The sequence below is a fragment of the Oreochromis niloticus genome, linkage group LG16, assembly GCF_001858045.2.
Source record: "Oreochromis niloticus isolate F11D_XX linkage group LG16, O_niloticus_UMD_NMBU, whole genome shotgun sequence".
Classification (NCBI taxonomy): Eukaryota; Metazoa; Chordata; class Actinopteri; order Cichliformes; family Cichlidae; genus Oreochromis; species Oreochromis niloticus.
In genome coordinates this window covers 6216690-6243006 of record NC_031987.2, presented here as the reverse complement: position 1 = coordinate 6243006, position 26317 = coordinate 6216690, and the positions used below count along the sequence as shown (strand labels likewise).

At 37.4% G+C, this 26317-nt stretch overlaps 1 protein-coding gene across 7 annotated transcripts; it reads left to right on the top strand.

Annotated features, from left to right (window-relative positions):
- The first annotated feature begins 335 nt into the window (after positions 1-335).
- LOC109194557 (uncharacterized) lies at positions 336-9272 on the top strand. Of its 7 annotated transcripts, none has more exons than XM_019353473.2 (7): positions 336-683; positions 3367-3403; positions 3685-3707; positions 6540-7587; positions 7693-7839; positions 8487-8588; positions 8706-9272. In XM_019353473.2, exons 3-7 carry the CDS (start codon positions 3700-3702, stop codon positions 9009-9011), a joined length of 1611 nt encoding a protein of 536 aa, XP_019209018.1. In that variant the 5' UTR covers positions 336-683; positions 3367-3403; positions 3685-3699; the 3' UTR covers positions 9012-9272. The 7 variants fall into 7 exon arrangements, with proteins under 7 accessions (XP_019209018.1, XP_019209020.1, XP_019209021.1 ...); XM_019353475.2 differs by having other exon boundaries at positions 3685-6337; XM_019353476.2 differs by lacking the exon at positions 3685-3707.
- The last annotated feature ends 17045 nt before the right edge of the window (positions 9273-26317 follow it).

Here is a 26317-nt window from a genome sequence, read left to right as displayed (position 1 = left end):
TAATTTACAAGCATGGGATTAAATCCAGTAGTTTTCCTCAGGCCCATGGGATGTGTTCGGGGTACTTCTAGGAACTGAGGCTCGATGACTGTTTAAGCAACTCCAGATCTGCCTGAGTGATCATTCTTACCATGCAGTGGGCTGTAAGTTGTTACAAGACACAGATTTTGATTGCATTTCATTAGATTGAGAGTTGAAGCTGACCCTGACCTGCTCTGTGGCCGGCAACTTAGCAAGACCAAGGCCAGTTTAGCATCTGAGTTGAGTACACGTTAAACCTATCTATATTTATCTATCTAATGTATGTGTGTGTGTGTGATTATATATATATATACACTGTAAAAACTGTGATTCGGGTTAATTAGTATCTATTAGGAAAGTAATAGTAACTATTACTTAGTAAAAATGTGTATGTGTCGTTTTAATTAAATCTAAGCAAAATTCAACGTGTTTCAGATGTTCAGTTATTTAAATTTACACACTTTCGTTTGAGGTAAATTAAGCAATGGTTTGTTGAGTAGATTTTAAAAAAATGTATGAGTACCTAGAAAAATTAAGAAATCTGATAGATTCAACTGATGAAAGCATTTTCATTTTAATCATTGTACACTTCCGCCCATAATCCTTTGTGCCACGTGCAGGACACACAGCTTCATGAGCGGACGTTCTCCATTTTGTCAGAGGTAAGACTTCTTAATTTGTTCGGATATAGGACACGGTTTAAACAATAACGTATATCGGTTATGAGTAAAGGTTTTAAACAGTATAATACGTCAAAATTAGATTAATAATGATCACTGTAATGATAGTATCATATTTTTACACAAATGACAGTTAGTGGACTGCTAGCACAAGGTCACTTTCCAAGCCTTCACGACTGTGTTACTGGACAGCTTTAACTAACCAAATGTTTTACCGTATTAAAAAGTATATCAACGATAAATTCCGATGAGTTTTAACGTCTTTCATCCACTTTTAAAAGTTGATGAAAAGTTTTGCGCTCAGTGGTAAGCGATTTAGTTAAAATCATTTGTGCCGGATTTTGTCAGCCACAGTCAGTTTTGCGAAGCTTTTGTCTCGACGCAGTTGTTTTCAGTTTTGGTTAATGAAGCTAAAGTGGCTCAGTCCAGCGACATAACTGTTTTTTTCGCGTCATGCTGTCGGAGCCCCGTGACTTTATGGCGTTATTTTTGTGCCACTATTCTGTGCACACGTAAAAGAAATTGCAGGTGCAAGTGTTGCATTTTGAGGAGAAATTTATTTTGGGCGAAGAAAAGCTAAATTTGAGTGAACAAAATTAATTGCTGCGTGCAAAAAATGTATTTCAGTGTTTGCTATTATCCACACACACACACATAGCAGACCTGTTCGCTCAGTTTTTGCATTTGCGCTTACTCGCAACGGTCCTCCTGAGGACCTGGCCTTCGCGGTCTACGTGGTCCGGGTCCTCAGGTCGGGTAGGCTGGAAGTAAATGGCTGTGAAATTGGACGGTCTAGCCTTCTGATTAGCGTCACCGCTGTATCGGTGGAGTTTAATAAATTCGGCCGTTGCTATGTAAAATATAACAGGACACTGGTATAAATTCTCGACCATCTCATATTCCTGTTTAATCAGTTTAATCAGTTTTCTGTTTGACGCTTAGTCAGCTGTGTAAAAACCAAGGAGGAAAATAAAGTTTTATTTTTATCTAATCGAATCTAATAACTTTAATCTCAGCCAACCCGATTTACTCAGGAACAAACAAAACACAGAACAAAGCCTAACAATAACATTTTAGGTTGTCCAAGTGACTTATATATTACGTTTAACCCGAGTAAACGTCCGCGGTGATCTGAAAATGATGTGCCGGGAGTTGTGCCGTTCTCGGCGGCTTCAGGGACCCTCGAGCTCTCGGCTAGCTATAGAGCTGGTGGGTAGCAGACGTCTCCGAAAACGACGAAGCACTTTTGCAAATATGCGATATCTTGATAAACTGAGCAGATTTTTGATGTTTACACAGTTACTTTCTCGCCTGAAAATATGTTAAAAGTTTATTTTGTGACCCTGAAACATTAGTAAGAGTAATTTTAAAACTTAGTAGCGGCCGCCATTGTTGGAAACTGGAGTTTGGCTGGGCCGCGCTATGAATTCTGGGATATGGTGGGCCACGAAGTACACACCCGATCCATCCTTCAAATTCGGGGAAAAGGAGGACTCATTTGTCAGCTGCATTCGGAGGAGTCCATGAATTTGGACAGCCTTCGGCGCGTCGCTGTGACGTAATCGGTCTACAAATGCGGCCTCAGGAAGATGCAGCCCATGAATTTGGACACGACCTCTTTCTGTACACCGTTATATTTGTGCCACAAAACCAGCCAATCACAGACTTGGATGCAAAAAAAATCTGATTGGATGTTTTGGTCTCCAATCAGCTCGAAATGACGAAATGCAATATCCCAGAATCAATTTCGTCAAAAACTCAAACGAGGCAGTGGCGGAGTTTAAAATATTACTCTTTCTGGGTCGCAAAATAAACTTTTAACATATTTTCAGGCGAGAAAGTAACTGTGTAAACATCAAAAATCTGCTCAGTTTATCAAGATATCGCATATTTGCAAAAGTGCTTCGTCATTTTCGGAGACGTCTGCTACCCACCAGCTCTAACTTTTAAGATATTTTATTGCAAGAATGGTGCTGTGTAAACTTTAAATATCTGCTCGATTTATCAAGACATCACATATTGCATAAGTGCTCTAACGTTTTGTGTTCGTTTAGAGGCGTTAAGCCAGTGTCAGTGACTTTGTATTTACTGTTAAGAATAAATATCTCACCAGAAAATTTGTAGAATCATTATTAGAAAATAACAGTAAATATCCTTGTGTGTTTTGAAATGTGTTAATCTATTGGAATGACTGCATATCAAGTGCTCACATTTGCAATAATAAAAAAATGGATTTAAGAATTATCTTAAACATCTTTAGTCAGAGATTTTATTACTTTACCTATCACTGTTTAACAAATCTGTGATCTAGACATCTAGACTTATGTCTTATTTCATATATATATATATATATATATATATATATATCTCTATCTATCTATCTATCTATCTATCTATATATATATATATATATATATATATATATATATATATATATATATATATGGCGGGGTTATTTCATGTTGTGATCTGTCACCAAATTGCTACAGAAACCAGGGCTTATCCCCTTTTTACTCTAATAAAGAATTTCCTTGTGTTATATATGTACCTCACCTTTAAAATTTTAGCATTAATTTAAATATGTCTTTAACAATCTGCGTGTGTTTGTGTATTTTTTATTTTATTTTGGAGACTGCTATTAATGATAATGTTGCTTTCCTTTCAGGTATTGGAAGATCCCTCAACTTAAATCCAGCTGATCGGTATGTAGACTGTGCATTATAAAGTAAGTTGTGATACCATGTTGTATTAAATTAAACTAATGGTTTTGAAATTGAAGCAGCAGAAAATTACCAAGTTGACCCCACTTAATCTAACTCATTTGTTTTTGTAAAAATAAGTAGAAAATAATTGCTTATTATTTGTAGGATTTTTTTCTTCTTCTCTATAATCTCAACGTCAAATGTGTATAGATACCCATGCTCTTACATTTGTCATGAAAAACTATTTAGATTCTTAGATATTTATTTTCCCATCACTTTAGGACCTGGCAAATGGGATGGCAGTGTAAGATATGCAAATCTTTTTCTACTACAAAGGGGAATCTACTACGTCATTACAGATTACAACACGCAACATTTGGTCGTGGACAGCACCAGCCATGTCTGTATGGCAGTTGTCCTTGCACATTTAAAACTCAAGGAGCCCTTCGCACACATTTGTCCAGATACCATGCTGCTGAAGAGAGTCCAAGGCCTGGAGTGATCACTGCATTTAAGTGTTTGGCTTGCACTGCTTTTTGCTCTACTCAGAAGGACTATTTTCAGCATATAGGAAATCACTTGAAGAGACACGAAACTGTATTTTGCGTTTTTAATGGATGTGACTTTCGCACAAATATATACAATACATTTCTAAAGCACAAAGGCAGGAGACATACATCTTGTTCCTTAACTGATTTTAAGAAAGAAGTCTTGGAAAGTCATCCTAGTCAGAACACTGACCATTCTGATGTCCCTGAACTCAACAATGATGAATGCTCTAGTGATGTTGATCCAGAAAGTGCATCTTGTACTGTTCTTCAAGGACTTGGCTTACTTCTACTCAAGTTAGAAAGCACTTATAATGTTTCAGTGAGGTGCATTGATGCTTTGGTTGAAGATCTTTTCTATATTTCTTCTTCAGCATCTGTGGAGGCGGTTAAAAATATAATTGATTCAGCACTGAAATCTAACAAATGCACAGTTGACCACACTATCATAAAGGACTTGGCTGAACAGTTGTGCAGCTCTCATCCCATTAGCAGAGCTCTTGGAGCAGGTGGGCCACTTGGTTCAGCTTTTAAGAGAAATAAGTATTTTAAGAAGCATTTCCAGTTTGTGGATCCTATTGAATATATTCTTGATGCTGAGCAAAAAAAGAGCTTTCAATATGTACCAGTTCTAAAGACCTTGCAAGTAGTACTAAAGAACAAAGATATTGCAGTGGAAGCCTTTTCGAGGTGCTCAAGTAGCACTGGGCATTTTAAGTCCATTTTTGATGGTACGTGTTTTAAGGACAATGACTTTTATGCTGTAGAAGAAACAAGACTCTCTATAATAATTTATGTTGATGAATTTGAGGTGTGTAACCCATTAGGAACCTCTCGGAAAAAACATAAAATAACTGCAGTTTATTGGGTTTTGGCCAATTTGCCATTGAGATTACAGTCTGCTTTAACATCAATACAACTAGCTTTACTTTGCAAATCTGTTGATGTGAAACAGTTTGAATACAAAGTAGTATTGGATCCACTTTTGAAAGATCTTGTCACTCTTGAACAGGAGGGGGTTTTTATTTCATGTTTAGGGAGAAATATTAAAGGCACCCTACACTGTGTTGTAGCCGATAACCTTGGTGCTCATGCAATTAGTGGACTTGTTGAAAGTTTTAATGGGCCATATGTTTGTAGATTCTGCCTTGGACATTCTTCAGAGTACCAGACATATGAAGTACGGTCTGGGGTCTTCCCACTTCGAAAAAAGGATGACTATGTTTTACACGTACAAGCTGTCAAAGAAAATCCAAATTTAGTGCCTCATTTTGGCTTAAAGCGGTCATGTCCATTAACTGATCAACTTAATCATTTTCACTTTGTGTCTGGATACCCACCAGATGTCCTTCATGACCTTTTTGAGGGAATAGTGCCAAGAGAGTTAGCATTGTGTTTTCAAGTTTTTTTGAAGAAGCACTACTTCAGTTTGACTGAACTGAATAATATAATCACATGTTTTCCATATAAGGGCTCAGACAAATTGAACAGTCCACAAACAATCCCTCCAAATTTTGCTGGTCGCAAAACTATAGGAGGAAATGCTCATGAAAACTGGGCCCTAATACGTTTGTTGCCTCTCCTTGTTGGTTTACGTGTACCTGAAGGTGATCCTGTTTGGCAACTTCTTCTGACTTTGAAGGACATTGTTGAGTTAGTGGTTGCCCCTGTTCACACAACACAAAGCATTGCCTACCTTGAATTTAAAATATCTGAACATCGTGTCAGATATTTGGAAGTTTTTCCTGATCAAAGGCTGACACCAAAACACCATTTTTTGGAGCATTACCCTGCGTTAATAGAAAAATATGGGCCATTGGTTGGAGTATGGACAATGCGCTTTGAGGCGAAACACAGATTTTTTAAGCAAGTTGTGAGACATACTAACAATTTCAAAAATGTGTTGCTGACCCTTTCTACAAGACATCAAATGATGATGGCATACCACATGCAATCAAAAGAGGTGAAACCTGCCCTGCTTGTCACAAAAATATCCAGAATGCCTGTAGATGTGCTGCATCCAGACATACAGGCAGATTTAAGAGCAAGATCACCATCTCTGACTTGTGTGCAGCTTGCCACCACTGTCACCTACAGTGGAACAAGATACACTGCTGGGATGATCCTGTCTAATGGTTCAACATGTGGACTACCAGACTTTGCTGAGATAATACAGATAGTCGTTTTGGACAATTCTGTATATTTCATTGTGAAGTTACTTGCTGCATGGTATGTAGAACATCTGAGATCTTTTCAACTGGAGGACACTGGCAAGATCAGTCTTTTGGAGCAGCAAAAACTTGGTGACATGTGGCCCTTGGCTTCATACAATGTGGGAAGAAAACGCTTGGTAACCCTGAAACGTTACATCTGCGCTGAATAATAGGTAAAAAAAACCAAAACGACAACAACAAAAACTCGATAACATGTACATCTCCCAAGTATTTGTTTTTTGCAGCATTTGGTGTGTTGAAGTGTGCTTTTTGTTTTATAGTTTTATATCTCAACTATTGTATGAATGCAAAGTAATGACTAATTTTATTTAATTGAAGGGAAATTTAACTCTGCCCATTTACATTTTATTGTAGGTTGAACGAGATGGAGGCAAAGCTTCGTGTAATTATTGATGACCAAATCGAGAAGTTGGTTCTTCCATCAGGGATCCCACCAACAGTGGAGGAGCTGCAGAGTGTTGTGAAGGATACCTTTAAGATTTCAAACGACTTCAGTCTTCAGTATTTTGACCCAGAATTTCAGGACTACTTCACTCTTCACAGAGCTGACCAGATAAAAGACAGATACACTGTGAAGGTTGTTGGCATCACCCCGGTCATCCTAAGCTTGACTCCGACTGATGACAGTTTTGGGAGCACCTCTGGTCAACTGTCAACTGACTATGACTCCTCATATTCTGAGTCAGTTGTATCCAGTGCAGACTCTGCTGCAAACACATCTTCTCAGGACACCATTATTCTCAAAAGCCAGAAGACCACAGAACGTTGTGAGCCCTGGCCGAAGCAGTTCCTCATTCCACAGTTTGCATATGAAACTGAGATGTACCTGGAAAGAGCCACTGAGGAGTATAAAAAGAATGGAAATCTTCTGCCCACATCCAAAGTAAAGACTGACATTCTCGAGAAGTTGGCTGAAACTATATTTACATTTACAGCCTATCCTTCTAGTGCACAGGTTAGTTATGTTGCTGAGGCACTTGTGAAAAAATACCCTTGTCTCAAGGAACCCGGCTCTTTCTCAGGTTATTACGGTTGGCAACAAAGCATCAAATACAAGATGGCCAATTATCGTACAAAACTTAGAGGGTTTGGTGTTCCTGAGTTGACATGCAATGCCATGAAACACAAGAGTCCAGGTGACCAGAAGTCTGCAAAGAAAGTAAAAAAGCCTCGGAAAGCAGAGGTAAATTACCTTCCTCCATATCCAGCAGGTGAAGATGAGGACAGTCAAGAAGAAGAGAGAATCCAGTTGCTTACTGAAGTCAAGAAAAGAGACAACAACAAAGTGATAAAAGAAAAAATGGCAAAAACATTTGCACATAGACGACATGAAATCGTCAACCTGTCCCCCAGCATTGAGGACATCAAAGCCAGATGGCCAGCTTTGTTTGAGGCATCTCATGTGAGTTTCAAATTAATTTTGGGTAGGCTTTTGTTTTGTTTTTTATGTAATGTTTCAAGTTTCAAATAAATTGAGGCTGTATCATGGGGTTTTTTTGTCATTCAGCTGCAGGATGAGTTCTACAGGATCACCCTGGTACACCTTGAAACCAAATTCATGTCCATGTTGGATGAATACACTCCCAAACTGTTGGCCCTTTTCCATTCCAAGGGGGGAGCCATGGGATTGAAGTTGCAGGCTATCATAGCCAAGGTATTTTCCACAGACATTTCAGTTTGGAATTTTATTTAAAGAATTTTGTTGTCAAATTTCAAGACTCATTTGCATGGTGCATAGCTCAACTAACGTTTTTGCATGCTTTTGTCAGTGCAAGAGGACGTCAGGAAATGTTGGAACATTGATATAATTAACAACACACTTATGGTTTTCATGTTTTAGCTGTATTATAAATACACGTCTGTTCTTAGTAAAAATACTCATACAAGTACTGGTATTGCTCTTTCTTACCAACAGTAACTAAATTAAATTAAAAACTAAATTAAATTAATTTACTAAAAAGATTCATTTAAAGATTTCAGACACAAAAACTTGGAGATATTAGTCATAAATTTAATTTAGTTAAAAGCTTGAAGGCAAGCACACAGTTGCAAATGAATGCAACCTGAAGAATATCAGCTCGGAATTGTCTTTACCTATATAAAGTTGACAATACCCTTGTGTTGACTGTCTGTCAGCATCCACGCATGTGCATTAACATCAGCTAATTATCCCACATAATGTTCCATATGATCATAATTTGATATTTAACAGTTTATATTAACACTGCCAATTCTCACAGTTTGTCTTAATAAATGGTCACATATATGATGGTAACTTTTGGATTTCTTGGTCATTTTCAGTCACCAAGCAATCCTAGCAATAACATAACCAGAAATCTGGTCATTCAGTGCTTGATGGTGTACCTTGGGGAGTCCATTGATCAACTGATCAAAGAGTACAGTGTAAGTGTTGAAATAGAAAAATGTTTCTGTTTTTGTTATTCATATGTGTTAGTCAAAGTGGGAAATATTTCATGTGTGCAATTACAGTCAGAAAAAAACATGTTTTTGTTGTTTCAGGATGCTGATGGGGATAGTGTGTCACAAGATCTTTCTGAACAGAGGATGAAAATCTACAAAATCAAGGCTGTTGGATCTGAGGAGAATGACATTGGCATTGTGCTGGAGGGTGTGAGAGTTATGCCTGCTCTGGGTAATTTTCCAAGAGCATGTGCAATGCTTGTTGGATTGACATATGCAGTCGATCTTGCCTATCCCAAAGAGCTAAAATACACCTTGGAAGTATTCCAGAAACTTTTCCTTGAACTGGATTGTGCTAAACTCTCACCAAAAGTGAACAGCCTCAAGAATAAGTTAATGGCTTAAACAAGGACTCTGAAAGAATGAAAGGGAAGTAAGCTCACTGAAAACCTTTGGTTTGTCTTTGTTAGATGCAGCTATCTTTTCAGACCTGCAATGTGTCAGGCTGTATTTGTGCTCTTTATTTTAATGTTTGTTTTTTATTACCTACAAGTTTCGTAGGAATGTTCTGTTTGAAAGGCAACAAATAGGAGGAATCACTAGTGAAGCTTTCCTTTGTTTATAGTGTATGTTACTATAAAACATTAGTTTAAAACAACTTTAAAATTTAACAGAATTGCAGTCCTGTAGCTGTAGAAATGTTACTTCATCTTACATGTGTCTTAGATTTTCTCAGGTTAAACATCCAAATTGGGATAAAAGGTTGATTTACATTATTGATATACCATGTACATGAGTGATAAACCTTTGTTCTACAGTTATATTGAGTGATTCAATTACAAAGTTTTTGTTAGTCAATCATAAATAAGTAACAGAGATAAAGGAAACAGAGTAAAGAATATTCAGATTTCAGGTTCATTTTGATATTACAGTCTAATCTAATGATTCATTTCTTTTTGACAAAACTGGTTTACATTCTTATAGTTTCTTTATGTTGCTGTTGCTCTGTGTACAGAGCTGTGTGATAAACTGTTTATCACACTAAAATTTACAGCAGGGGAATATATTTAGGAGATCAGAAGATTGTTGATAAGAATTCAGTGAATAGAAAAAGAAAAATGTTACATTATAAATTACCGTGTTTAATTTTCCACAATAAAACAAATTACTGCTTTGATGTTTTCTTTGTGAAATTGATTCATTTTACTCAGAAAATAAGTTAAATTCTTTTTATTTTCTCTTATTATTCAGTCATTATTTATAAGGTTTATTTGGAAAATTATTGAATCCAATTTGAGTTTTACTGAAAAAACAAAAAATCTTCATTTCTTTGTAATGGATATTTTAGGAAGTTTTTACTAAACCTTTGCCAGATAGTTAGTAAATTCAAAGTAATTTTTCTCAGAGAATTATTTCATATCAATTATTTTTTTTGTTGAAGTTGGGCAATTTTAACCTTCAGTTTGAGATTTTGTCCCTAAATCCAACGCACATTTACAGCTTAATTCTATTAATATCTACTTTTGTTTTCTGTTTGAATTTAATTAACATTTTCTCTACATTTTACATAAATCTTTCGAAATTAAAATCTACTTAATTATTTTAAGTGTCACTTTGTTGCCATAGGTTTTTTAAGTAACCTCTAGTCACAGTTTTTACAGTGTATATATATATATATATATATATATATATATATATATATATATATATATATATATATATATATATGTAAGATGAATAGAAAAGATGAATACAGCTGTTGTGACATCGCCCATTGCTTCTTAAAGCCCTGTTGAGAAGTGATCAGCCAGTGAGCATCCCCTGGATAATTATCCTTTCTGGCTCCAATAATGACCATAAATTCCAAAGTAGAATCATGCTCCTATTCAGTATGTTCACAAACTAACACTTAAACCTATGAGGTCATCAGGAAAGTGTTTACAGAGAACAGGAGTTAAAGGCCCCTTTCCTAACCTAGATGTCTATACATCTAGAAGTGTTTTTACAACCAGACATGTGGCTCCATAATCTTCATTAATGTGAATGCAAATTTAAAGCAGTCTCATGTTGGCTTCATTTAAAAAAAAACCCCCCAAACTATATTGGTGTTTGACACTATCCACGGGTGAGTCCTAATTAAAAGTTTGAGTTATTTTAGTAACCAGTGGCTCCAAAGAGTAATGTTTAAATGCGCCCTAATTTTGTCAGTTTGAGAACAAAAAAACCCTGTGGAAAAATTACTACTTGAACACTAGCATTACTATTACTACTTCAATTCAATTCAGTAAAACTTTATTGATCCTGAAGGTTGACCCCGAAGAAAATTGGGGTTCTTACTTGTACTTAATTCTTACTTATACTTATAGAAAAATAAACGATTCAAAGTAATGTTGAAGAAGAAATACTGTTGCTAAAAGCCCCCCCAAAAAGATCGGGTCTATACTGCAACGGCAACAAAACTGATATCTTTCCCCAAAACATATTCATAGCCAAAATGCAATTTATCTAACCAAACATGCAACAATCAAATCTGTCAAAACTCAGAAATAATTATCCATTTTAGCAAACACCTTACATCACACCTCAGTTTATGAGCAGACCTAATTTATTTGCTCGGGGAAAAAGCCCCATTAACATGAAGTGACGGGACCCACAGCCATCTGCCTATGATTGCAGCTTGGGAGAAACACTACAACAATGGTTGGTTTGGCATGGCAAGAAAGAAGGGAAGAGCCCAGCAATGATCCAGCACAACAATTACTGGAGACCCAAATCCCTCAAGTCAGCTGTTTGTAGAAGTGAAACAGAACAGGCAAACCAGAGGCTGTGAGGGATCCAGAATGCAACTGAGGCCAACCAACACACTCCCAATCAGATCAGCTCCATGTGTGGTAGGCCCTAACCAAAGCCATTTCTATACATATATTCAATCAAGGCCAGATTAAAGGGGAAAAAGGCTCCCAGAACAGCCAATTATCTGATTTTACAGTGCCAAGTGTTTCGAATCCAAAATCACCAATAGGTCTTCTGATGAGTCACATAAGTTTCATATTTGAACCATTCTGTGACCGCTGTACTTTATAGGGGGTTTTCATACTGTAAGAGGCTGTTCCCATCCTTATGGAAATGTTTTATTACAGGATAAAGATCACACACAAAAACGTTTTATTGATTGACATGTAGCTCCAAACCATTCAACCAAACAATGACATATCCACCCAATAAATCCTGGGATCAAACATTAATATTATTATTATTTTTAAATGTTTTACCTTGTTATTATGTTGTTGTATTTCCTAAAAAATAATCAATCCAATCGGTCAGGTGGAGCATCTTGGCAAAATTGGTGGAATACATCAAATTTACAGGGCAGGTATACTTTAAAGATTAAGCGGTAAAATATTATTGTGCATAATACTGTAGTTCAATAACCACCAGTCTTTTGGATTATTTGGCATCTAGAGCATTAGCATGCTGCTATTAAAAATTGATTACTTACCCAAATAAACTTGACATTTTTTTCCCAATATAAGCTAAACAAACACACACACACACACACACACACACACACACACATAATGGGAACCTAAGAAACATGCTCCCCACCGCTGTACTGGCGTGCCTATTGTGGGAAATCTGGTTAGGGTAAAATAAATACTTTAATTTGAAATTTAATTTGAGTTTGGTCAAATGTGACCAGAATGTAATAATGTGGTCACTGTGAAACAATAAAAAAAGTGATATGGGGAACACTGGTGACTGAGAACAGAAAGCAGATATCCCACTGTGGGATATGCTTGTTGCTGAGTGTCCTCTCTAAACTGTTTTGCCCCACAGTATGTTGTTGGAACAGTTACATGAACACAGAGGTTTAACGTGTTTACTGATAGATGTCATCCATCACCTAACAAAGTTATCAGTGACTAAACTGACAAGCAAAGTGTGCATTTCTAAATTTATTACCCTCTTTTCTTCATAGGGTCTCCTGCTGTACAGCAGGTCAGCCTTTATACAGAGTACAGTTTAAACAGAGCCTTTGAGTTTTCCAATAAGTGAAAAGCATGATTTCTTTTATTTGTTTCTTGAAAGTCAAGATCCAATAAACAGCGGCTGCAACTCTTATTTTTGTTGACCTTGACATTTAAATGTACTCACCTTGGTGGAGTGATGCTAAAGGTGAAACTCCAGGATGTGGGTGTGCACTGTGACATCACTACTGGGTGTGGTAAGGTTGAAACTGTGAAATAGAAAAGGTATTGAAACTGTTTTCAGCCTCCTCAAAGGCCTTTAAGCTTGTTACTTAGTTTCAGGGTCACTCCTAATGAACAATCAAGTAAAGCCAGAGGGAATTCCTTTTGGATTATTTTCATGTTATAAATGAGAAAGTCTGCATCACACAGCTTCTGACAGCCTCTTTGAGATAACAGAGATTTCAGTTTTATTTTTAACAGCACCATTTAATAGGAGTGCCAGAAACTGTCGAAGCCACCCTGGTAGAAGAGAGCTCGAGGCAACAAAAGGAAAAGAAAAAACACATCAGGTTTCAGAATATAATGTAATTAATCTTCATTATTCCTATCAAGATGATGATTTCACCTTTTCCAAGTTCAGTTCAGTTGTGACGCTTTAGGGCATTACAAGAATAGCTCAGTAACGTGGATGCATGTTAAAGCATCTTGCTGTGTTTGGAATGGTATATGTATGGAAATTTTGATGTTTGCAAATATGTGTATAATAATCATCAATGAACAGAAGCTGCTAACTCAGTAGCAGAACCTAAAATCACTGCTTTAAAAATGCCACTAAAACCAGTGAAAAAAACTCCCCAAAAGTGGATTGGCATAAAATAACTGATTCGAAGCAGCAGACAGGATTAAATGTCTTGATGCTTTGGTATGTCTGTAAGCAGACACACACCTCAGCACAGCCAAAAAAGGGACTTCCCCACAAATCCTGGAAGTAGAGTGTTCTCATACTTTAAATAAATGTGTATACATCATGCTGTCATGGGAAAAGACAGAAACCCTGTTACCCAAGTGTTTTACATGTATATTAACAAAAAAAACCCCAAAACAAAACGGTGAAATATATGTAAAAACAAATGAGATACAGTGTAGCTAAACCCAGGAGGAAACATAGCCTGATTGGTTTATATGTGTTAACTGCCAGCATGAAAATGGCCTCTTTATTGTAATCACTTACACGACAGGGGTTTTGCAAAATAGGTCCAGTCTGGACTTTAATGAGCACTGAAGGCGATATGACTTATGACATATTTTACCACCTGTTTCAATATGTGATTTCACCCTCAGTGGGAAAATTAAGGTATGACTGATCATCATCAGATTATAACTACAATATTTATGAGACTCCAACCAGGCCAGTAATGACATGTACATCTGTGGCTAATTGTAGATGATTTGTGGTTATATTGAAACATTAAAAATTGAGGATCACTATGAGCTTTATTGTTTCACAAATTTCACAAATGGCAACACTTCATTAGGTACAGCACTGTGGGTGTTTATGAGAGGAAAACCTGCTTGAATGAGTAAGTCGTGGTTTGGGAGTAGATATTTTGCATTAATAAATAAATGAATCACACTCCACACACTCACCTTCTTGCTGTGAGGGGCCACTGCTAACAACTGTGTCAATGTAATAATATGTCATGTATAATGAAAGTTCAATGGATGTACACATACATACAAGTTTTTCTTTATTTTCATGACTATTCACATTGTAGATTCTCACTGAAGGCATCAAAACTATGAATGAACACATATGAAATTATGTAGTAAACAAAAAAGTGTGAAATAAATCAGCCACCCTTTGGCTTGATTACTGCTTTGCACACTCTTGGCATGTGCTTCATGAGGTAGTCACCTGAAATGGTTTTACAATGGTCTTGAGGGAGTTCCCAGAGATGCTGAGCACTTGTTGGCCCTTTTGCCTTCACTCTGCAGCCCATCTCAACCCAAACCATCTCCATTTGGGTTAGGTTAGATGACTGTGGAGGCCAGGCCGTCTGACACACCCTTCCACCACACTCCTTCAAATAGCCCTTACACAGCCTGGAGGTGTGTTTGGCATCATTGTCCTGTTGAAAAGTAAATGATGGTCCAACTCAATGCAAGCCAGATAGGATGGCATGTTGCTGCAGGATGCTGCGGCAGCCATGCTGGGTTCAGTGCACCTTCAGTTTTGAATACATCTCCAACAGCGTCACCAGCAAAGCACCCCCACACCATCACACCTCCTCCTCCATGCTTCCTGGTGGGAACCATGCATGTAGGGAACATTTGTTCACCTTTTCTACCTCGCACAAAGACACGGCAGGTGGAACAAAAGATCTCAAATTTCGACTCTTCAAACCAAAGCACAGATTTCCACTGGTCTAATGTCCATTCCTTCTGTTTCTTGGCCCAAACAAATGTCTTCTGCTGGTTGCTTTTCCTTAGTAGTGGTCTTAGCAGCTATTTGACCATAAAGGCCTGATTCGTGCATTCTCCTCTGTGAAACTCCGTGACATTTATCTGGGCTCTAATCTGAGGTGCTGTTGCGATTTCTGAGGCTGGTGACTCGGATGAATTTATCCTCAGCAGCAGAGGTGACTCTTGGTTCTCCTGTCCTGGAGCGGTCCTCGCGTGAGCCAGCTTGACTGACCTTCAGTTCTTAAAGTAATGATGGACTCTTGTCTGTCTTTACTTAGCTGATTGGTTCTTGCCTTAACAATGAATTCTAACAGTTGTCAAATAGGGCTGTCAGCTGTGTACCGACCTGACTTCTGCACAACACAACTAATGGTCCCAACCCCATTAAGAAGGCAAGAAATTCCACAAATGAACCCTGACAAGGCACACTTGTGAAGTAAAAAAACATTTCAGGTGACAAAGGCCAAGGCTTTGCAGCGCTGTCAACAAAGCAAAGGGTGGCTGCTTTTAGGAATCTAAAATATTAGACACATTTAGAGTTATTTATCAATTTTTTCTTTGCTACATAATTCCATATATCTTGCTTCATATATCTGATGTCTTCAGTATGTATATACAATGTAGACAGTGGTAAAAAGAAAAAGGCAGGTAGTGTACATTAAATATTGCTGTTCACAATGCTTTTATAAAGCATAATTTTTTTTATTTTGAAGGTGTTATAGGTACATAAAAACCAAAAAAGGACAATTTTAGTCTGTTGGTAGGTGTTTGCTAGGAAAATTGATGATTTTCTATACAATATAATATCTTGTATAGTCAAGAACCTTCAGTGGCTTAAGATGGAGCAATTTGGTTGCTCATCTCCTGATAATGTAGGACATCGATGTCAAACTCATTTACATAGTGGGCACCATACAACATATTTTTTATCTTAAGTGGGCCGGACCAGTGAAACTCTCCTTTTTCCCCTTTTTTTCTAAACCAGCATTTCTATAGAAGATAGTGAAAAAAGTGGAACTTCTCTCTCATTTAATATCTGTTACTAAACTACTATGGTGTAGTGTGAATTATGAAAATACAATTTGAAGTCCAAACTCTATGGCTTCCACATTCATTTCTTTCATTTTATTTTGCAAAGATATCTTGTAATATAGGGTGAAGACATATTTTGATTTTTTCCCATTGATCTACAGCAGGGGTGTGGAACTCCAGGCCTCGAGGGCTGGTGTCCTGCAGGTTTTAGATCTCACCCTGGGTCAACACACCTGAATCAAATGATTAGTTCATTATCAGGCCTCTGGAGAACCTCAAGACATGTAGAGGAGGTCATTTAGCCATTTAAATCAGCTTTGTTGGATCAAGGACACATCGAATACCTGCAGGACACGGGCTCTCGAGGCCTGGAGTTTGACACCCCTGATCTACAGTTATAATTACAACAAGAACTGAAAACATGTTTATAGAATATTCTAGCTGTATTAAAAGTCAAACTTTAAGACTTAATTTGAGGTATTCATATTCTAATTTAAGTATTCAGTAGCAGCAGTTAGAGCTTTAAGCATTCTAAGTCTCTCCAGCCAAATTCAGAGAGGTTTTTTTTCCTGTTTTGATAATTAGCTCCCTATCCCAGCTAATGAGAAACAGTGCCACATCATGATGGCACCTCTTTCTTTTTGGGAATATCAACAACTATTAACATGCAATCTTTCAGAATCTGCCCTTTGGTGAATGGCTTTCCTGCTTTGGCAAACAATTCACTAACCACATAACATCCTTCAACGGCAGCATCAGTGTCCTTACCAGCTTTGTGGAAAAATTCTTGCTGGGATAGTAGTCCACTTTGCAGCTACTTGGCTAGTTTTTTTGATGTCATCCATTATATTCCTTCAGAGGTTTCTCTTTATATCTAAGGCAGATCACATTTCCACCAAACTCAACAAAAAAATACTGCAATGTCCATCTTTGTTTTTGTAATTTAATTATAAATTGCAAAAGAAATTGTGGAAAAAGCTAACCAAAAATGTAACTTCAAGGGCAAAATTGCATTATTTTTTGCATCAATTCATGGGCCGGAAGTAGGGGTGGTGTGGGCCAGAGGTTTGAGACACCTGACGCAGACAGACACCATTATATGCATAGGACATCATGCCAGCAGCAAGGAATATGTGGATATGATATCTTACAATCTAAAAGGACATTTCCCCCTTTTTTCCACTGCTCCCCCAAACTGATGGCTGTATATGAGGATAGTTTTACATTGTTTGACATTCTCCTAATCCTTTTGAAATGCTCCACGTCTGAGAAGCTGTGGGTACCTACCTGAGCTGTACTCTTACTGACACACACCTTGGCAGTGCAGAACAAGCGTCCATTCTCCTTCTCTGCAGACCATGAAGTAAATACATGAGTGGTGTAACAGAAACGCTTTAGATGATGAATTGCTGCAAGTTCATTGGTCAGACTCTGACTTCATGTCTGAGTGAATGACATTTCCTAAGAGCTAAGCTTTTCAGCTTGCACTGGGCTTTACAATAGCCACCCACAAATGCCACTTGAAACCCAAGCCAACAGTTTCCATCAAACAAGCTGCCCAATCCTTACCCTACTTCTTGGTTAAAATGTTCTGCTATTGATGAACAGCCTTGTTGTATTGTAGTTGTCAGTTACAGTCGTGTGAAAAAGTTTTTACCCCCCTTCCCGATTTTCTATATTTTTTGTATGTTTGTCACACCTCAAACAAATTTAAATATTAGACAAAGTTAACATAAAATGTTTACTGTGAAATAAATTGTTGTGAAATAAAAGTGTTAATTATTAACAGGGAAACAAAATCCAAACCTACATGACCCTGTGTGAAAAGTGATTTCCCTCTAAACCTAATAACTGGTTGGGCCTCCCTTAGCAACAATAACTGCAATCAAGTGTGTGATAACTGGCAAAGAGTCTTTGACAGCTGTGGAGGATTTTTGCAATCACTTTTTCACACAGGCCCTTGTAGGTTTGGATTTTCCCCCCTTAATAAAGATAAACATCTTCATTTAGAAACTGCATTTTGTGTTTACTTGTGTTATCTTTGCCTAATATATAGTTTTTTTTGATGATCTGAAACAGTTAAGAGTGACAAACATAAACAAAAATAGTAAATCAGGAAGGTGCAAACACTTTTTCACATCACTGTATAATTGTCTTTATAAAAGTAAAGCCTAACAGCTCCATTACATCATAACTGTCATATAACTAATCACAACTAATGTCAAAAATGACTGTATCTGTTTAGAAAAATATACTGCACATTGTGGCTTTTTCTCTAACTTTACAAGCTGTCAATTTGAAGAAGTCCTACACGAACAAGTAGACAGAGGCATGTGAAAAAGAAAGCTTTCACTTCAATACTGCATATAGTCCTGTGAAAACAAATTACTATTGCTTCCATGAGAATTAAGAGGGTAAGTAGCTTCTCAGTGCTGCTAATCATATAAATTTGATTAGCGGATGATCAAAGAGTGTGACCACCTCTATAAAAGTAGAGATCTTTAGAGTTTTCTGGTCTGGTGTATTTAGGTGTGTATTGCACAATGCCTACAAGGAAAAACATCAGCAGTAATCCTACAGAAGCAATTGTGTCTGCTCATCAATCAGTCAGCCTGGGAATTAGTCAGTGAATTTGGGAGGGGTTAAAAAGCCAAGCTGGGAAACTTTCAAAACGGTGTTCAATCTTCCCAGGAGAGGATCTTCCAGCAAATTCACCCAAAGGTCAGACCATCTTGTGCTCAGACATATTCCAAAAAACCCACATCTTCAAGCCTTACAGGCCTCAGTAAGTCTGTTAAATATTAAAGTTCATGACAGTAAAATTTTTTAAAAAACTGAGCAAGTATGGATTGTTTGGAAGTGTTGCTGGGACTCTTCTCCCCAAAAAGAAAAGCGGATCAGATTATGTTATTTTAAGATTAGGTTTATAAATTTGCATCTAAACAAACCACAAGTCCTCTGACCAATGTCGTTTGGACATAGGAAAGAAAAGTGGAAGTGATACACAGCCCCTCATTTGTTGAAAACCAAGCAGGACCTCATACCAACTGTCAAGCACAATGGTGGAGGGGTGATGGTTTGGGCTTGTTTCCAGTCAGTGAGTCAATCAGGATCTTCTCTGTATACTGAAGTATTTTAGAGTCAAACTTGAGGCTATGCATGAGTCTGTCCAACACATATTTATATATATTATTTGAAATTAATCCACCAGGTGTCTTAATGTCTTGATATTAACACTGCGTTTTGCAGTTTTCTTTTAGTTTTTTAACCATAGTTAACTTAACCAAATCTGATGAACCAGATTGGGCATTTTCATATATAACTTAAAAAATTATTTCCTGTAGCACTGTACCTGATGAGAAAACTGTGTTTTGTGAACAGCAATGCAGATAGACTCATAATTAGACCTGTAATTGAGTATAATGTGGCCCTTTATACTTCTATACTGTTTATTTTTTGAAACTGTTAAGTGAAAAACAACATCTTGGACATGCACTCTGTCCTCATAATTAAATAACTGAACTCATGTACATTACTTTGTTACTGGCAAATCACTTTAGTGTTCTAAAATTCTGCACAAGCCTCCCTTTTCAGGCACAAACTGCTTTTCTTTACGTCAGATTTGATGGAAGATGCTGGGGACATGCATGTATGGATAAATATACTGTTATGTTGTCTGGCTCTTGTAGCATAATGGACAAAATAAGCTGGCTCCTAAAGAGTAGAGCTATACTCGTGGTCTTGACTACAAATCTCTACAGAGTCTCACACAGAAGTTCAGTGAAACACAATCTTTACTGTAAAGCAGCCCATACTGTGTTTGTGTGTACATCTGCTTTATTTGTGCGCATGTATACATGTTCAGACAGCTTGAATCCAAAGTGCCATAGTTCATGTCAGTCAAGGTGGGTGTTTATGGCTGTAATGGAACACAGTGGCTCGTGCTTCCAGTGAAGAGAAAGGCGGGTGGATACACATCCCATGCATTTATTACTTGTATGTGTATACTATACTAATTCTCCTTTAAACGATTTACTGTCACGTTGACAATGGCTGAAAAGATAGATCATTATTTTATTTAAAGTGGTACCTGAATGGCTTTAGACATTAACGTTAGAAACCTTACCCCAGTCTACCAGTAGACAAATAATATTTCACTGTCCCTCTGAGTGCAGTCTAACACACCCTGCCAGATATTTCACCTCTTATAGACTATGACATCATTGCTGAATGAATAATGAATAAAGTAGGCAAGATGGAGACAGACACACCAGTTCAGAAAAGTGTTTGTGCTGAAGAGTCCATTTATCTGCATTATGTTTCTATATGGAATTCTACCCTTTTTTAGCCAAGTGACAGTAAAATTACAATTATAATAATTATAATACAAAGACAACCAAAAAAATACCCAAAACCAACCCTCAATTTAAGGTGCTTGCTGATAAAATGTAAATGAAACAGAAGCATTTTCACTGTTGATCTAAATAAGAGTGCTAAATAATAATAATAATAATAATAATAATAATGTGTCAACCTCATTTATATATAGCTTTTTTGTATCTTTAAGTCAGTTTCATTAATTATCATAATGACATGGATACCTAGACTTTTTAAACGTATCAACTATATGTTAATTAGATTAATTACTCCATGTTTCACTGATTTTCTAAAGTAAGCTACAAATGAACGAGACGGATAACTTAAATTTTATAGTAACAGTGGTTCATATAATAAAATGCAGTGTCAAAGGTGTTGGACACCACCAATGAATACAGTGCACAGTTTGTGACCCAGACCTTTAGCTGTAAGACTTTTGTACACAGTAGTGATTGCCAATGAGCACAACAGTAAGTTGGTGATCATAGTATGGCATGTAGCCACTAACAAGTCCGAGTGAAGCAGCTGGTGGAGACCAAAACAGAGCTAAAAATTACACAGAGCTAAAAGTGATTGTCAATTCAATTATAAAAATCTATTAATGCCTATTTTAATATCCTCAGAGGTGTATTACAATACTGCTTCTTTATGCAGATGGTAAACCAAAGCAGAGATACACTGTTAGGTATTAATTTTTATCCCTCAGCCCTGAAAGGTTGATTTGGGTATTGATGTCACCCTGCCGGGTGGGAGGGCAGCCAGCCAGGCGGTGTGGACACCCAACTTTGTGAACACGATAACTTGCAAAAAGAGGCCAAGTAGGATTTTCAAATTGATGCCATAGGTGCTTCTACTATAAATCTCAGATGAGTTTGAATCTCAGTGACCCCGAGGTCAAAGTCAGAGGTCCAGTTTTCTGAAAATCTTCTAAATGCAATGAGTCAAGAAACAAGACACCTTGGATTTGTAGCACTGACGGCCACCAGTGTTTTTTACATTGTAAAAACCACTCATAATATATACATTTTTAGTTAATACCACTAATTCATATATTGAACATTTGAGAATATTTGTTTATTTGATCATCCTGTAAAAATGTTTTTTTTAAATAATATTCCACTAAATTGTTGTGAATATGTGTGAATTGTTTAAAAATGTGCAATAAAATACAGCACATTTTTCACAAAGTGGGGTAAAAAAGTGTGTATCCAAATACAGGACAAGGATTCCAACAGAAATCCAAAAACATGAAAGGCAAAATCCCCCAATAGGCTTCACATGAAGAAGGTACACAAGAAACACAACAGATGCTATATATCGGGGAGGCAGGACTATTTATACACAGAGGGTATGATTAGGGAAGGACAAAAAGGAAGGGAATAGGACAGATGAAAGTAATCACAAATGCAAGGGTAAACTGTCAAGATAAAACAGGAAAAGAATAAACAGTTGTTACTGAATCAAGGAGACATGAAACATGAAAATAAATACTAAATCTGAGTCTGAGCTTCTTACTTAAGCCCATCTGTTCCACCCTCTCTCTTGTTTGAAATAAAGTCAAAATGACAGTAAGCAAAAACAAAGGACACTGGTTATGAAATTAAAACAAAAACATAATCATTAGTAATTAAACAAAAATCTAAAAAGTCCAACTCAAAGCTCTTGGACCATGACCACATCTTCTATGGAACATCTGCTTTCATAGTCTGACTGAAAAAGACACACAGTTAAAGTGGTGGAGCAGCTACACAATCCAAATGATTGGAGGCTCAAGTGTTTTGTTAATCATGAATCTCCATTTGCAGTTCTGGAACAAACATCTTCATCTTGCTTATTTATATAAACCTAACTAAATAGGAAAAACTCAGTTGTTGAAAAATGTATGCATGCACTAATGCATTTTTCTTCAGCACCTTCACTGGTTCAGTTCATACAAGTCTGGTTTTGTGTGGGCCTATGGGATTTTTGAAAGGAGAACCAAATAAGTGGAGGTATGTGCAAACAGAAGACACTATTGTCTGCAGCTGGTTGCAGAGTGCAGAATCTTGTTAACCTTTGGAATCTGGCTCTGTGTCAGGCTGACAGTGAAACAAGTGTTGGCACCTGCTGCTGATATACCTGGAAAGGAAGGAATGTGGGTAACCTTGTGTTGTATATGTTTAATCTATTTAAATTTATAATATTTAAATAATTATAATTATATTATAATTAAATAATAATAATTATTTATCATTATTAAATTTTTCTCATTTTATTTTTAGTTGTATTATTTTATTTGACTTTGTTCTATCCTATATCCATTGGAAAATTGCGGTACAATAAGTTAATGCAACTTGAAGCTTTCTCTGTCAAGGTTGAATTCTATATGCAAAAATAGGTATTCCAGCCAGTCAGCAAAAGCCAATCTGCGTCTATGGTTTAACCAGTCTGTACCAATATCCTGAGAGGGATCCAGTTTTCTTTTTACAAGGTAAACGGATACTGCTTATGTCACACGCATGCCACACATATCCCCAACTCAGTGACAAACAATACATCTGCTCCATGGAATCTGAGGAACTCAAAAGGCCATATATGCATACTGGTTATATACCTATGGTGATGTCTTGGTGAGTATCAGGGTCAGCTGTTCTGTCTGGAGCAATACCTGTAAAAATAAAACATGTAAGGTGAAGAGATAGTCTCTTCACTCAGAGAACCTAGGTTACAGTATAACCCACCAATATATATTTTCTAGTCTGGTAGAATTTCATGGTCTGCTGCGTTAAAAGCAGTCCGAGTGGCCCCCCACGGGGGAGGGGCAGTTTTCCAGTCACACTCAAGCGCTGAGGCACGCTCATTTTATCACTGACTGACCTGAAACAACCCTACACTGATGTAATTGCTCACCAGCCTAAAAACGAGACCAATTCTCTTACACCGTGGTTGCTCCCTTGTACTCTTAGATTTGTTGCTTTCACTTTGATACAGCGCCAGTTCCCCTTAAAAAACTTTCTTTGGCCCAGTGCCAGACACTCTCGACGTGCCCTCAAATGGCCCCTGGCACGGCACAACCGGCTCATCCCAAAGCTGCAGGTGTTCCCACTGGCTGGCCATGTCCTCACCCCCTACTGCCTATAAATGGGCAATTGCCAGAGGATTCACACGCCCAGGGGGCCTGCATGAGAATGGTTGCACTTGGGCCAGAAATTGGACTCTGGGAGGGGAGCTCTTTATCGTGAGGCCAAAGGCATAAAACTGTAGCATTGTAGTCATCTGATAACAATGACACAACAGAATCAATCGACATCAGGAGCAACTTAGACACAGCTGCAGCTACTGGCCACAATGACACAGCATGCCACTTCGGAGGGGACATTTTCCCCTCTCGAGAGAGTTTTATCCAGATGTCTCTGAATATGTTGTTGCACTTGATATTTTTTGTGACTTTAGACTTTCCAAGCTTTACAGTTAAAGGGAACAAATGAGTAATTGGAAACATTTTTTTCTTAAAAAGCAAACAAACCAAAAAAAGCCAAAACAGAAGCAATACCTGCTGGGCACGGTGGCAGAAACCCTTAAAGTGTACTAAGAGAAGTATCCACATTTAGATCATCCTAAACAGCAGTCTGTATTAATTGCAGTAATCAGTAATTTAGTCTGATTGCTGACTTTAAGTTTGATGACTCGTGTCGTTCTCTGTGAGTCTATGTATGTACATATATGTGTAATATGCATGACGATGCCAAGGCTTAAGTAAGATGCCAAATTACAGTTGGCAGAGACCTCGTTCTGTAACGGTTGATGTGCCATCTCTTTTTAAAAATGGAGACCCCACTCAACCACAAACAGCTTCAGTGATGTACTGGCTGGCAGGCGCAGCTTGGACCCCAGTGTGCCATTGATCATCATTATTTCTCTGTTTTTCTTCCAGTTTTCACTTAGCCTCCCGCATAGAGGAGCACAATACACTGATGGATCAGTGTTGTCTCAGTTTGACAGAATTACAGCCACAAATGAGGCCATGAATTTCAAAAAGAAAAATTCTGCTGTAATTGAATAGCTTTAACAGACACATGACTGATGGTACAGTACATTTAGCATGGTCAGCATTTGTCTATCTGTGTTTTATATAAGATAATTATGGAGATGAGTCAGGATAGAGTTCCCATGACTCAGAATTTCCAGACTGGCTGTATACGGTAAGAAAAAGAAAGAAAAAAAGGAAGAAAATCCCATTCCAGCTGGGGCCTCTAATGTGCTCTAAGCTGTTCAGGGATAAGTGGTTAAAATATGAGTGTAATCTGGAATCACATTAATGGGTCACACACAAGACTTTTAGCCTACAAGCTGACTGGTATTTACAAAGCATTTGCATCTTATTGACTCTCCAAAGTGCTTTTTACATCTTTACAGGGGTGTGTTTTCAGCCTTTTTTTCCCCACCATGGTTAATTTATTCCTTCAGAACAAAATACTAACTTCGGTATAGTTGATGATTAAAGTTTGGGGCTTGGCTTGTCTGATTACTAGTTTTTTTTTACTTTGTCTTACATAGCACTAATTAGCAAGCCTCTTTGTCTCAGTTTTGAATGAAAGTTGCTAAGGAAGCTAACACTAACATGCCAGTGGCCAAAACGCTAATGCTAATGCTTTAAAATACATTGTTCAGATGACTATGTGCATCATACATATATTAGACTCTTTATTCTGTTTCCAGTGCATATAAAGCATGGCTGTAGCTTATGTGTTTAAAAGCCTTAATACTTCATTCTTTAGCTTCAGGTAATACTGAACAAACCAAATCAGGGTCATTATTTGAGTCATACAGGGGTATGATCCAGCGTAGGGTTCATGGGTTAGCATGAGCAGCCTGCTTGCTTGCCTCTCAGTTTTGTGGACTCTGTTTATGTGGCTTGGTTTACTGATTGTTCTGATGTAGTAGTACTTCTTGTGTGTTGTTAACGACACGACTTATTTTGCACTTGTACTTAACTTCTGAATGTATGTGAAGACTGAACCAGAGGCTGGATTTCATATCCACAGAAATATTTGAAAACACTAGCTAACTGAACACAACTAGATTAAGAGACTGGCTCTTGGTCTTTTTGTTGTGTTCATTGTTTTATTTAATAAATTACTCCTACTTAAATTGTCACCCATTGAAAGACTAATGGAGTGGTGAGTAGGTGATGGAGGGAGGTGAGTAATTCACACTCTCAGCTCCCAAATCCAGACTGGTCAGGGACTGACGCCAATACTGATTGTTAGGGTGTGTAAAACCCTGTTTCATTTATACAGTACATGCACAGGGGCCATAACAGAGTCATTACTTTTCAGCAGTGCTAATTAAAAACCAGTTGAATCTGCGCCAATTGCTCTGATTATGTCACACGTGATGCTCGGTCAGGACTAGTTTGTATTACATGCTCGTACCCTTGCATGTCATTTCTCAACATGCAGGGTTAATGTTTGAACATATATTTGTTTGGGGGTATTTTAGTCGATAAGACAATCTTTAAGCCTCGCCAAGTGGCTTTAGTGATACTTACCGAAACTAAAAAAAAATGAACTTTTGACACCAACCAGCACTGGTTGCTGATGCATAATCTCATATATGTGTTACAGGCAGTGCCGACAGTATTGTAAACAAAGAAGTTTGGGCTGCTCCACTGGACTCTAACAGTTATTTTTCCAGTTCCAATGAACTATAAAAGAACATTTTTATTTCTGTCATATTGGGCATAAGACCAACATATATGTGAGAGACCAAATAATCTATTTGTTATTTGTGACTTTACTGCAAACAGTGCCTGATATAATCCTTAAAACTTTATCAATATCCTTACTGATGGCTAAGCTGATCCTCACTTGTTAAACTGATATATCA